Here is a 14421-nt window from a genome sequence, read left to right as displayed (position 1 = left end):
TAATGGCTGCAACACTTCATCAACTACTCCTCGCAAGTCAAGGATTGTTGGATATAACTTTTTATTTTTATTTACTTACTATTGCACTCAATTCTTTCTCCATATGAATGCATTTTACCATTTCTCCTTACATTTTAGTAGTTTATAAACTCACTCTATCTTAACTCCAGAAAGCCTGGTTAAATTGGACTCTTTTTAAACATAGCTATTGGGTTTGGAAAAGGTATCCAAGAGAAAGGGAACCTTGTTATTTTAACCTTTGTTGCTACCAGCAGATGGTAGGCTGAATAAAGACACAGACCCAGTCACCCCTCCTCACCTGGGTTTGTAACAATTTGGGGGGTATCCCAGGCAGACAGTGACAAATCGAGGGATCTTGCCCGGGTCAACAACTTCTGGGGAGCCTCATCCCATAGCAATGTTCATTGAAGTGGCCTAGCAAATCTCTGGGATTTAAAAGAAAATAATGGCTACTCAAAAACAATGCTCAGCATCAACATCCTAGGAGTTACCATTGACCAAAACTGAACTGGAACAGCCAGATAAATACTGTGACGACAAGAGCAGGTCAGAAACTAGGAATTCTGTGGTGTGTAACTCATTTCCCAACTCCCCAAAGCCTGTACACCATCTACAAGGCACAAGTCAGGAGTGTGAATGAATACTCTCCACTTGCCTCTATGAGTGCAGCTCCAACAACACTCGGGAAGCTTGATACCATCTAGGACAAAGCAACCTGCTTGATTGACACCCCATCCATCACCTTCAGCATTCACTCCCTCCAGAGCAGTGGCTGCAGTGTGTACCATATGTAATTCACCAAGGTTCCTTCGACAGCACCTTCCAAACGTACGACCTCTACTAGCTCTACGACGGACAAGGGCAACAGACGCATGGGAACACCACTGCCTTCAAGTTCCCCTCCAAGTCCCACACCATCCTGATTTGAAATTATATCACCGTTTTTTCACTGTCGCTGGGTCAAAATCCCTGAACACCTTTCACAAAAGCACTGTGGGTGTACCTAGATATCGTGAACTGCAGAGGTTCAAGAAAGTGGCTCATCACCACCTTCTCAAGGACATCATCGTTCATAAACTATTGGTCAGAAACAAATGGGGGAGAAAATGACATCTTCCTCCCTTACCTAGGTTTAAAATCAACCTTAATTTCCATGGAATTAAAATGATCGACTAAGTTGTGTGGAACATCAGATATGGGCGGCACGGTAGCACAGTAGTTAGCACTGCTGCCTCACAGCGCCAGGGATCCGGGTTCAATTCCCGGCTTGAATCACTGTCTGTGTGGAGTTTGTACATTTTCCCTGTGTCTGCGTGGGTTTCCTCCGGGTGCTCCAGTTTCCTCCCACAGTCCAAAGATGTGCAAGTTAGGTGGATTGGCCATGCTAAATAGTCCCTTAGTGCCAGGGGGACCAGCTAGGCTAAATGCATGGGGTTATGGGGATAGGGCCAGGGTGGGATTGTGGTCGATGCAGACTCGATGGACCGAATGGCCGCCTTCTGCATTGTAGGATTCTAGGATTCTAGAAAAGCTTTTCAAGAAAATGCATGGGAACTGGCTTTTTACACCTTTACAGAATAAATGCATCATCTATCGTAAACTCTATTTGGCAGAAACAAATGTGTCTGAAATTCTTTGGAAATGAGAGAATTGCACCTTCTTTTCCTCATAACGAAAGGCCATTTTTACTATTCAAAAACCTTCCTTGTGCAAAGTATTTTAAAGTATGGTACTTTGATCATTGTCACAATCATTTTAAATTAAAAAACAACATGCCTGTCCAGCCACAGCTGTTTGCAACTCTATATACTTTGCCACATTGATGGCTAATCTAATTATAAGAGATTATGTGAAACATATCCTATTAAAATGTTTGTATAGGTGGACTTTTAAATAGAAACAATGCAATCTTGAAAAGATCTAAGCTTTGAGAAGAATGGGTTTGGAATAGACCTTATCTCTGCTTAGCTTAAAGGATTCTCCTTTTACAGTTCTCTTCATTCAAGTGAAATTAATCTTCTAAGCATGCAGCAAAGCACACCCCACAATAAGTGACTGGTCCAAATTGCAGAATCATTTTGGGAAATATGCCATAGATTGTGACCTTTGAAGCCTTGAAAAATCCTTCCAAAAACTTACATCCCGACTATAAAATGTGAACCGCCAGTGTTGGTGTGAGTGATCACCATTTTGAAATGTGAAAAGAAAAATAACCCCAGTAATTCAAATTAAAGCAACATGACACATTTTATTGAATGAATTCGTTCTACAAGGATACCTTTAACCTAATTCAAACACTGTAAAAACTATCAAAATCACTGTCTTCAGCATCTGACATAAAGGGCTGAATTGTCACTTCTGCTCCTAATTCCTACGAACCTATATTCCTATGTCCCATCTCACCCGCTACGGGAATTGTAGAGGGCGGGACACAGACCATACATAGGTCCGTTGACCTCAGGTGGGATTTTCCGGTTTCAGGGTGAGCGAGGCTGGAAAGTCCCACCCAAAGAGTTCATCAAATTCATAGTGAGTCATGTTGGAAACAGCATCATTGTAAGGATCCCACTCTGGATCAGATTTGGTGCGTTCAGTTCAGAATCAATCCTCCATAACAGATAATATTCCTCTCCCGCCATTGAATTGGATATTCCCCATTTTTTGAATGATCTGATGGTACTTTGGGCATTAATAGGATCCCACGATTTGATGCCAAAACCACACAAAGCTTCGAGTGAGGTGGGTAGCACTCACATTTCCACTCTTCCTGCAGATATATTCTCTGTCAACCATTCAGCTTTTGCAAAGGTTGAACAGGGACACAAGACTCCTGATATAACTGCACTTTGGGTGTTATTTCTTCACTGATACCTCAGTGTTTAAATGGGATCTCTGCAAATCCCACAAGCTGTATTCTTTGAGTAGGTCACCATGACACCTATTCCACATATTATCAATCCACAGCCTCATTTTATCCTCACCCATCCAATCACTGTGATGGACATGCACAAAAACTCCTGCAGGGAACTTGATTTTCTGCATGGTTTTATGTTTGAAACTTATCAGAGACTTTAATTTTGTTCCATCGTCCATGCAGGCTAGTAGCACCATGAATCTTACCTTGTGTCCTGTCGTTTTCACGAGAACTATTTTTGAACTTTTCCACCCCACAGCCTGATTCCTCAGCATATTGGAATTCACGGACGTTTCATCCATGTTGCTGATGTGACATAATGGATACTCGTGTATTTGCTGCTGTGTGATGATAAATAGCTGGCAACTAGTTATTTTGGCATCAAGGTCTTTTGGTGGTTTCTAAGCGATCTTGGTCTTTGCCTTCAGCACTAGACATTTTCACTCCATAACTAATTACAAGCAGTGAACTTCAAGCAGCAAATGTTCAAATGGCAATAACCACCAAATCTTGTGAACCCATCATCTCTATTCTCACCTGACATAAATTGGTTCCCTGACCTTGAATTCTTTGTCCTTGCATTCCTTCATGACTAATTAGCTACACTAATTAGCAGTTGCTCTGAAATCAATGCTAGGCTCAGGGATTGATTTGACCCAGTTTTATATCCACCTTGCACTTTTGTTTTCTATTTCTTCACGGGATGTGGGCGTCACTAGTTAGACCAGCATTTATCGCCCATTCCTAATTGCCCTTGAGAAGGTGGTGGTGAGTTGCCTTCTTGAATTGCTGCAGTCCATGTGGTGTATGTACACCCACAGTGCTGTTAGGGAGGGAGAACAGCAACAGTAAAGGAACAGCAATATTTGAGTGTGGAACTGGAATTAGGATAAATGCAATCAAGGAGGACACATGGAAAGGAAACAAGTGTTAGAAACACAGAAGGTGCTGACAGGAACATGGGGCTTTCCTGAGGCAGGAGGAGTGGGACTCTAGAAAGATTTGTAGATAAGGGCAAGGATTTTAAAATCCACATATTGAAAGAGGACGGGTGAAATGCAGTGTAGCAAGGGGTGTAAAATATACATTGTGCCCAATTTTCTTTTCCAAGGAGCCAATAGAGATTGTCAAGGACTGAAGTATTAGACGAGGAAGATTTTCAGGGGACAGCACATGGGTAACAAGGTTTTGGACAAGTGACAAGTCTGCATAAAACCTTTGCTTGCCGGCTGCCTCTAACAAACTTCTAAAAGAGGAGAGCAAGCTTTGACTGAGAGGTGATAGCAAAGTACAGGAATTTCCCTTCATAAAAGTGAGGATTATATGAGACTTTAATAAAATACCCTTTGCTTTAGATCTAAAATTACATTAAATAACTTGGGACTAAATTTAATCTGCCCTCTATCCCGATGAATCGACACTTAAAAGTTTCAATGTTTGTTGTCCTTGGATAAAACAAATGTATTAGTTTTGTTTTTGAACCAAATTGTTTTAGTTTGTGGTTAACAGCATACCCATATGGTCAGATAGCAGTTAAGCATGTTGGAGGACATGATACTTAATCTATAAATGGTAAAATAATTGTTTAGCACATGATGCAACTCACTATAGAACATGATACTCATTCTATATAAAAGTCAGGCATGGAAAAGTAAACTAATTTGTTATTTATGGTGTACAGCAAAATTAGAAACTATAATTAAAAATACTATGTGGCTCATGTACTGTTGGGCTGTTATACCGTACACATCAATTACAGCTGTGAAAGTGACTTTTCATTTTTCAATGTTTCTGTACAACTACAGTTAATATTGTATTGTAAACCTGATACTGTTGGCCATGTTTGTTATGAGACGAAATAGGTTCAAATGCTTTTAAAAAGCATCTGTTAATTTGATTGAAGTATATTAATTTCATCCTTTGGGGAGGCGATGGCCTAATGGTATTATCGCTTAACCAGAAACTCAGCTAATGTTCTGAGGACCTGGAGTTCGAATCTCGCCACGGCAGATGGTGGAATTTGAATTCAATAACAAATATCTGGAATTAAGAATCTACCGATGACCATGAAACCATTGTCGATTGTCAAAAAAACCCATCTGGTTCATTAACGTCCCTTTTGGGAAAGAAATCTGCCGACCTTACCTGGTCTGGCCTACATGTGACTCCAGAGCCACAGCAATGTGGCTCTCAACTGCACTCGGGCAACTTTGGATGGACAATAAATGCTGGCCAGCCAGCGACGCACATGCCCCACAAATTAATTTTAAAAAGGCAGAGTAATTTTAGTAACTGTACATGTAAAGAGGAATGTCAGTAGTAACATTCTCCTGTTAACATTATTGATTTTGAAGATCTTCAACATTCTCTGAGACTTAAAACAAGCCTTTTTAAAGCGACAGGTAGGTGGTCAGTAATCAATAACCATGCAGTATTGCCCTTGATGCATTAAGAATAATTTGTAACATGTTGTTGTTCAATATGATGAAGTGAGTGAATTACAGAAAATAAAATACTTTATAAAGGGTGTGGTTAAATGTCACCACATCAATGCAAAGGAATTTTAGGTACGTATTCATGTAAAAGGCTGAGCATTGTAAAGGAGTTAGGCCAGCAATGCCCAGTCGAAGGCTATTCCACACCAGTTTGAGTTCATACCAAGAGAAGTAGAACTCCAGACTTCATGACTCATGTTTAAGGGCAAAAAACCATGTGTTGAAATGGTGTAAAATTGGAACTGGGTAAACAGTTATTACCTAATAGTTGGTAAAAAAATGGAGCGTGCAGAAATGGAACAACATCCAAGAGGGCAACATTGCAACAGCAAAAGAGGAATGCAGTGACTGAAGATGACAGCGGTCAAAAGATTCTTTTGAACACCTTGGGTGTATTTGAATGATTTAAAAAGCTTCAAAGGAGCCAACGCTATCCAACAGACTAACCTACAGAACAATTCGTGCAAATGGTGTTGGATCAGAATCCATGGCCAGAATTTTATACTTCACTGGTTTCATGACAGGAAGCCCACCTATGACCCTTTTCAGGCCACTTAATTACCTTTTCCTGCCCAGCCTCAATTTTTAGATGAGCAGGCACTGGTTGGGTCAGAGTGCCAAACAGAAAGGTCTTCATCTTTGATCTCAGGCGGAAGGGGGGAGGGAAGAGGACTTCGAGGCCTACCGCCCAATACTGAGATCGCACCCCCTGTCTCAACCCCCCCAAGGTATCCCCCGTCCTCCCACTCCTGGGACACCTGATACTTACCTGAAGTGTGGTGCTGGGACTTTGGTTCAGGCACGGCCCTGCACTAACCCATCTGGCCACAGCAGTGCTGTGCCTGGAGAGGCTGGAAAGTTGTTGGACTGTCTGATTGGTTCCGTCCAAGAGAGGAAGTCCTGCCTGCTGCCAATCTCTGCTCAATTGAGTGTAAAATGGCAGCGGGCCTATCAGAGTTGGATGCATTCCCCGCCGACTCTCAGGATGGCAGGCACTCACCATCTGAAAATTGAGGCCCACTTCTAAAGAATTGGACAAGAAAGGCCATTATCTTCTGGGTTTAGTATTGGCTCTATCTTGTCTGTCCCTAAACAATTCAACAAATGCCAGCAGACTTATAATGGAAAAAATAGACACCAATACACGACATAATATTCTAAAACTGCACCAGAATGAAAGGGTCAAAATTCACTTTGAAAAATAGCGCATCAAAGCTGAAAATTGAACTATATAGTCTGAGAGAGTGTAGTATAAAGAGCTCATTACTCTGACTGTTTCAGTGCTGTTATGTGCATATTTAAGGACTGAAAAGATAACAGTGACGTGTGAGTAAAAGGTTTGGATACAGTATTTTGAAAGAAACTTGAGAAGCTATGGCAGCACTAAGTAGCAGATTTAGCATCTCATACTTTGATGATTTCGCACACTCAGCCTTATTGTCACAGGGAGACGTTGACCAACATCAAGAAACCCACAAAATTAGAGGAGCAGTCATTACCTGAATGGATCATGTGGCTATTGTAGTCAGGGCGGCATTGTTAGAGACGTCTGCACACTTTTCTAGCCAAATTGCAGAGAAAGAATACAGAAAATAGCAGAACAAAATGGGGGGAAAAATTGTAATTTTCAAGAAATCTGACCAAATCAGAATTTAGTGGCAACAATTGAATTTTGTTGTTATAAATCTCAGACTGGGCACAGGTAGTCTTGGGAATAAAGAACAGTCTTGGGCCACTGAACAAAAACAATGTACAGTTCAATAATCAAGGTAGATGAGGGAGCTACAAAACTGATAGCTACAATAAATGTACAAACTTGAAGACACAGCAATATTGTAGTTAAGGGGACTTACTCATGAAAATGTGAGAACAATAGAGGATAATGAGTCATTTAACAGGATTATTGAGGGGTAATTAAAAATACCAGTGATAGTAATTCATGTGGTGCTATATGATGTGGGAAGAAATAATATATTTGTTACACTTCTGTTAAAGAGGGCATTGAACAAAATTGAGGATATAATTTTTTTATTAGTCACAGGTTGTCCTACATTAACACTGCAATGAAGTCAGTGTGAAAATCTCCTAGTCGCCACACTCCAGTGCCTGTTCGGGTACACTGAGAGAGAATTTTAGCATGGTCAATCCACCTAACCGGCACATCTTTCGGACTGTGGGAGAAAACCGGAGCACCCGGAGGAAACCCACGCAGACATGGGGAGAATGTGCAGACTCCATACAGACAGTGACCCAAGCCGGGAATTGAACCCAGGTCCTTGGCGCTGTGAGGCAGCAGTGCTAACCACTGTGCCTTATAAGGTAGCAAACAGCATGTGGATGAGGTGCCAAGCACATAACCTTTAGTATTACAATAAAGTAATCCATAAGGAAAAATGTGACAGCTGAAAACCTCCTGCCCTTTCGTCTAAAACCCTACCTTCCATGACTCCCATCCTGCAATTCCCATCCTGCCCTCACACGCCTGTGGCCTGTGACCCCATGATGATCCTGGGCCTCTAGTGAGTACACATGCAGCAGCCATTACCCCCCACTCCCCAGTTGTTGGCAGCATGAAGAATTACTGGCCTCTGATTAGCCCAGCATCTTTTGGCAGACGTTTCCTGACCTGTTGTGCGACCGGTGGCAAGACCCCTTCAGCCCAACAAATTCCAAGCCTTTGTGCTTACTTAAAGTGTACGTGGAATGAAATTACATTTGAGATTCACTGCAGTTTATTACTGGTTTGATTTGATCTTTTAAATGCAAGTATAGTGTTACTATCATAATGCAAACACATTAAAATGAAGTTATAATCATATGTTGTCTTCTATATTGGTATCCTAAGGACCCATGCAAAGTTCCTTCTAGTCTGCCCCATCCTGAATATCTATTGATGGAACCTATAAATAAGTATGAATGGGTTCATTCACTTGTTAGAAACATAGTTTAACGTCTAAATTATATAATCTGAAAATTGATTTAGTCACTTCCTTCAATCAATCTTCTTTAAGCGAGTCCAAAACCAATGGAAGACGTTTTCTGTTATTTAATGGTACATGTATTTGCAGATAGATAGAGAGATTCAGCTACCACTTTGAAGAAATTGAGTGTGTTTTGATCAGGTTTGGTTGATAATCTCATGTTATTCTTGATTTGAAACATATATAAACCTTTAAGCAGTCTTTGACAGGTATTATTGCCATGAACAAGTAATAAGTTGCCTGTTTCTTTGATCCATGAAGAATTGAATGACTGTTTTGCACTTCAAGTCTCAGTGAGATACTTTCCATAAATTACTGTACATTCTAAGTGCTTAGCTAATTAACCCCAGTGAATAAATTCCTTACATTTAAAAATAGAAGCTGTAGCTGCGAACCGTACAAATGCAAAATGCCTGGTTATCTAGTTTATTGTCTAATGTCTTGGTATATCTAACTGTGTATGTCATATTATTTCAGTGTGAATTTGGAACTGATGATAAAACAGGACACTAACTTAGCCTGCCTTTTATTTCATGGTACTCTTTATTTTCATGAGCGTCTGGCGATCCTAAGCTAGTAATAAATTTGCTTGACATTGGCACTGTGAGAGAAACCTAATTTGAGGTCTGTGGTATCTTTGGTGCTTTTTTAGTTGGTGTGTGCAGTTAAGTGGATACTATTCTAAGCCTCAACCCCTGCAAAAACCTCTTTTTGTGAGGGGGCCCACTCTGCGGACAAATTATTCCCACAAAGTAAAATCAGTAAGAAACACTCATCAAGTCAGGTAGCACCTGCGGAGAGAGAAAGAGAGCTAGCATTTCAAGTGGTGACCATTCATCAGAGCTCCCAGAAATTACCAAAGGTATTTTTTTAAATAATCTAGCTTTTTGCCGCTCTCAGGACATTACTTGGCTACAGGTAGGAGGAAACACGGGAAGTTATAATGCTTTCTTGCATTCATCCTTGGTTGTGACATTCAAACACTCCGTGCAACCTTTGGTGTTCAGTTGAATAGTAACGAAATAGAGTATTTTAGCAGAGGGGACACATTTGAGTGCAGACACACAATCCTCCTTGTGTCTGCTGAACAAAAGAAAATGCCTATTCTTAAACAATATTCTTACCACATGCTGAACTGACCTTGCTTTATATGGTAGTCTCTGGCCTAATGCAGAGCCTTTTACTGCATACCTATCCTTCTGCGTATGTCTACATTTTTTTACAACCAAATGTATAAAATAGATTTTACAGATTGTCAGCAGACGCTATAAGTTACATTGTCCGGGTTCGTTTGGACTTCAAGATTCATCCTCAAGGTCTTGCTTGAACACACTGTCTATAGTTGTGTTGATATATCCTTCATCTTTCTCTCTCTCGAACTCAGTTGCTAGGCTAGAGCAACTCTCTCTTTTGCATCAACAAACAAACAGACTTGAAAAGACCAGCTGGTCCATCTAGCCTGTCGTCAACAGGCAAGACACAACAAAGCATTGTAACTACTATGGATACATTTGGAAACCCTCTGGAAGTGGTATGAACTTTTGTTTTTGTTCAGCCTTTTTTGCAGCCATGTACTATCTATTTTTAAAGCAATGTCCACTGCAGTACATTTTCTAAATTAATTTGCCACCATCTTTAATTTCTCAAGACTCCTGCAGCATTGATGTTCTTATTATTCGTGCAACATTTCTGAAAAAGCAGAACATTTTGTAATCCTGCCAGTTAGATTTTGAACTAATTTGGAACATGTTGGAAAGTCTGGTTAAAGACTCATTCCTATTAGTCCTGATTTTTATTACATAGGATATACAACACAGAAACAGGCTATTTCAGGCCAACCAGTCTTTAATAAGCCTTCGGAGGCAGAAGTCCCTTCACCAAAATCCCTTTATTTACAAACTCTAACAGCAGTACACAGAGTGCTGGCAGTCTATCTCCAGGGGTGTCAGAGGGACTGACGCTTCCAGTTAAGTACAAGGCAAAGATTCCTGATTGGCCCATCAATTGGATCCTTAATCAGTGAGTTCATACTCCAATAGGCCAACCTCAGTGGCCTGATTGAAGTCATTACACAGTCCGTGTCAATGTTTATGCACCACTCGAGCCCCCTCTTCCTTTGTTGAACATCATTGGGGAGATAGTGGCTTACTGTCACTGGATCAGTAATCCAGAGCCCCAGGCTAATGCTCTGGGATCATGTGTTCAAATTCCACCACAGCAACTGATGGAATTTAAAATTCAATTGATCAAAGCTGGAATTGAAAGCTCGTCATAGTAACGGTGACCTGGAAGCCATCATCGATTGTCGTAAAAAGCCATCTGGTTCACTGATGTCCTGTAGGGAAGAAAACCTGCCATCCTTACCTGGCCTGGCCTACATTTGACTCCAGAGTGGTTGATTCTTAACAGCCTTCTGAAATGGCTTAGCAAGCCGCTCTGTTCAAGGGCTGACATTGGGGATGGGCAACAAATGCTGGCCTTTCCTGTGACACCCACATCACACGAAAGAATAAATTAAATAAAATATAGTCCTCTATTCTCTTGTATTCTTTAAAAATGGTCTTGATTCTGTCTTTCACCTATTGAGTTATTACATTTTCTCAAATGTTTAGGAATATTTTTCACACGTACTATCAGATTAGAAGCAATTTATTTCGGATCCTATGCTTAAAAAAAAGTGAAAATAGAAACTGAAGCCAAAGTGGGTTCTCACAAAGCCTGGCTGGACGGATCTGATTTAGTTTACAAGTTGGGTGGAAAGGCACAAGTCTGGTAAGGGGCCTTAAAGCTCTACACTCTGCTTTTTAATACTTGACATGCTCTGCATGCAAAGAACAAACAATGGAGATAATGGTGTTTTCAGTCACATTGAACACATTTTCAATGTGCTTTATAGTAAACACAGATGTCATTCATAATTGCAGAGGAATGTTTTGTTGTAATTGATCAGGCCACATTTCTAAAGAATCATACACCAGATAAAACCACAATTACTCGCCTGTTTTTGTGAAAACTCGATTGGTACACAAGCACTCCCCAAGTTTGTTCCAATTCCAAACACGATTTTGAGTTACTGCCAGTCAGATCTGTTTTCTTTGTAAGAATTGATCATTTTGTTGCATTGTGGCTCTAATATAAACATGGGGTAGGAGTGGCACAAGTTTGGATATTAATGCATTACAGCTGCCAAAGCAGTGTTTTCAGTGCTGCTTAATGACCAGAGAACTGAACATGTCTGCATACATTTTCTAGCCATCGAGTGATACCAGAGCCAGCAGCATCTTGTGACTGTAACCATGACAGTTGCATAATAATTTTGACTATTTATTCATGCGGAATCTTACAATTTCTAAGTATTAATAAATCTCCTGTGGCATTTCCAGAGGAGGCAATGCTACAGGATGCAGTGGAGCTATATCACCACCTAGTGGTTGCAGCTTACAGTGTCATTGGATTTGTTTACATAGGGAGTTCTCATCAGAATGAAATAAATACATATATAGCTTGTGAAATGTTGATGTTTAAAAATGACTAAAAATTGTGGCATCAGGAAATAAAGTTTGAGGGCAGGAAATGTACGTATGCGCATTATTTTTAAAATCAGTCGGTAAAATATTCAGGATAGAGAAAACTACAATTAAGTTTTTTCTTTTGTTCGATGGTGGTTTACAACACTGACGGACTTTGGGCAAATCATTCATGGTGGGGAAATTCTTATGAAAACACCAGGATTCTGAGCATGCAGCATCCTGAAATGTGTAGAATTTTGGCAGAAGCTATGGATGCTGTTTGCTTATATTTAGCAAATTGTAAAGAGTTTCTTTCATTAATTAACTTTTTCTCTGCCAGCGTATGATATTTAAATTAATTACTTGTGGCCAGAAATTTGAGCATTTAAAAGAATAATTCTGTGTACTTTTGGGGCTACAAGGTAAGTTTTTGCTTGCTTTAAGTCCTAAAAAAATGCTGACCAGTTAACCATTGTGGACACCAACTGACAGAACACGGCAAGTTATTGATGTGTGTTGGCATTCATATTAGACAATTAGTAACTTGATCATTGCCAGTTTATAGTTAATTAGTGGTAACTAAAATGGCCAGAACATAAGGAGTGGCACGGGGACAGGGTGGTTAGCACTGCTGTCTCTCAGCGCCATTCGATTCCAGCCTTGGGTGACAGTCTGTGTGAAGTTTGCACGTTCTCCCCATGTCTGCGTGAGCTTCCTCCCAGTGCTCTGGTTTCCTCCCACAGTCCAAAGATGTGCAGGTTGGGTGAATTGGCTATGCTGAATTGCCCCTTAGTGTCCATGTTAGGTGGATTAGCCATGGTAAATGCGGGTTACAGGGGGTAGGGCAGAGTGGAGGGCCTGGGTAAGATGCTCTTTTGGAAAGTCGGTGCAGATTTGATAGACTGAATGGCGTCCTTCTGCACTGGAGGGATTCTATCTTACAGCAGCAAGTTATCAGTTCAGTAACCGTGTTCCACAACTGATTGAAGCATTATCAATTATGCCCTTGAACCGTGCAACATCAGCTGTGCTTTGTCATTTTGAATTGTAACACAGCAATTGCTGTTGCATTTTGGTTTTAGAGATTGTTTACGCGTTCCCTGTGATTGGCCAGCTTTTCGGAGCACTGCAGTTAAGCAGGCTAATGATCTATTTCTGTCTTTGTAGCAGAAAGGTAGCAAAGGAATGAACACAACCCTGCTGGTGCACTTCTTTGGGAAAGGAGGGGAGCTGAAGCTGCAATACAAAGACTTTTACAGGTAAAGAAACTCATCCATTCTGCTCATTAGCTGCTCTCTAGAACACCGTGACCTGCAGTACAAAGTTTCCTCTGCTTTACACATTCTATTCTTAAATGTAAACCTCGACTATCTGACATGTTTCGCAACTCTTTGAACAAGCAGGACCAATAAGATGTGACACGGCAGCACATTAATGTGTTTAGAAACTTTGGTGGGTAAGAGCTCCCCTGCCTACCACAGAGATAGAAAACTTTAATTGAACTTAGACTCCCACGTCTGACTGTTGAAAGCTGTAGGTCCTGTTTTTATGGTCTAATGCAGATAATTTTTCAACATTGGTAGGTGTTTGAGTACAATGAGGGAGTTGTGCATTGTCTTTATGGTTAAGGTATGTGCTTTTGATCACTCCATTAAAACCGCTTGAAAGTTTGTTACTTGGCAGTAAATCTGGTTTTGCACATTTATACAGAAGATAAAAGGGTCAGTGTGATTTTTACCTTGCTTCAGATATCACTTTTCACCCAAATTGTATTTGTTGGTAAATCAACCAAATCATCTTTCTAGTTCTTCTTAATGGAAAAATGTGATTTTATCTGATCTTTCTGCAAAACACTTCACCACACACAGGAAATCATTGTTGGCTATTGATCAAAGTGCCTGTGTGTTTTGAAAGTAGCTGACTGATGAGCCATACAGACATGTATAATTGTCAGAAGGTAAGTAATGACATTTTACAATAAGGATATATTGTCTGAAGACCATGAGGTACGATAGTTGTGAAATGAAAGAAGTCTTAAGCATGAGGACTGTGGGAGATTATTAGACACAAATTGTAAGGCCCATCTTTCTAAAATAACTTCCAGCTATTAGTTACCAGCGGTAAAGGTTAAAGAACTAGTTGTTCACTGATTTGTTTCCGGGGTGGGAATGCTAAGGGCAACATTAAGAAACTCCCTGAACCAGAGTAATCATACCTAAGATCACAATGCTTTGTCCCTCTGCAATTGATCTGTTTGTATTCTGATTTGAAACCCTTGGGGAAAAATCTTACCAAAAACTGGAAGCGTTGTTTCTGGTGAGAAAACCGACACGTTTCTCTCCAGTAAACAGGTCAGTTTTTTCTCCAGATTTGACCAGAATCTTCCAAAACAAATGTCAAGGGGTCGTGAATCATGCCATCATCGAGGTGGATGAGGCTTAAACACACCAGCAAAACCTGGCTGCTCAAAGACTGGGGTGTCATCTTTAAAGGGCGCCCCG

The 14421-nt window shown here is 40.5% G+C and overlaps 1 protein-coding gene across 3 annotated transcripts in view; it reads left to right on the top strand.

Annotated features, from left to right (window-relative positions):
* micu2 (mitochondrial calcium uptake 2) overlaps positions 1-14421 on the top strand; it is a 443854-nt gene that overhangs the window by 398336 nt on the left and 31097 nt on the right. For 2 of the 3 annotated variants that reach the window (XM_078222127.1, XM_078222129.1), the window contains one exon: positions 13088-13179. In XM_078222127.1, coding sequence (XP_078078253.1) covers positions 13088-13179 — 92 coding nt within the window. The remainder of the gene's footprint in view (positions 1-13087; positions 13180-14421) is intronic. The other variant, XM_078222128.1, reaches the window with a different exon arrangement.

This window comes from Mustelus asterias, chromosome 10 (assembly GCF_964213995.1).
Source record: "Mustelus asterias chromosome 10, sMusAst1.hap1.1, whole genome shotgun sequence".
Classification (NCBI taxonomy): domain Eukaryota; kingdom Metazoa; phylum Chordata; class Chondrichthyes; order Carcharhiniformes; family Triakidae; genus Mustelus; species Mustelus asterias.
The sequence above is the reverse complement of the archived record's forward strand: the minus strand, read 5'-3'. Positions and strand labels throughout refer to the sequence as shown.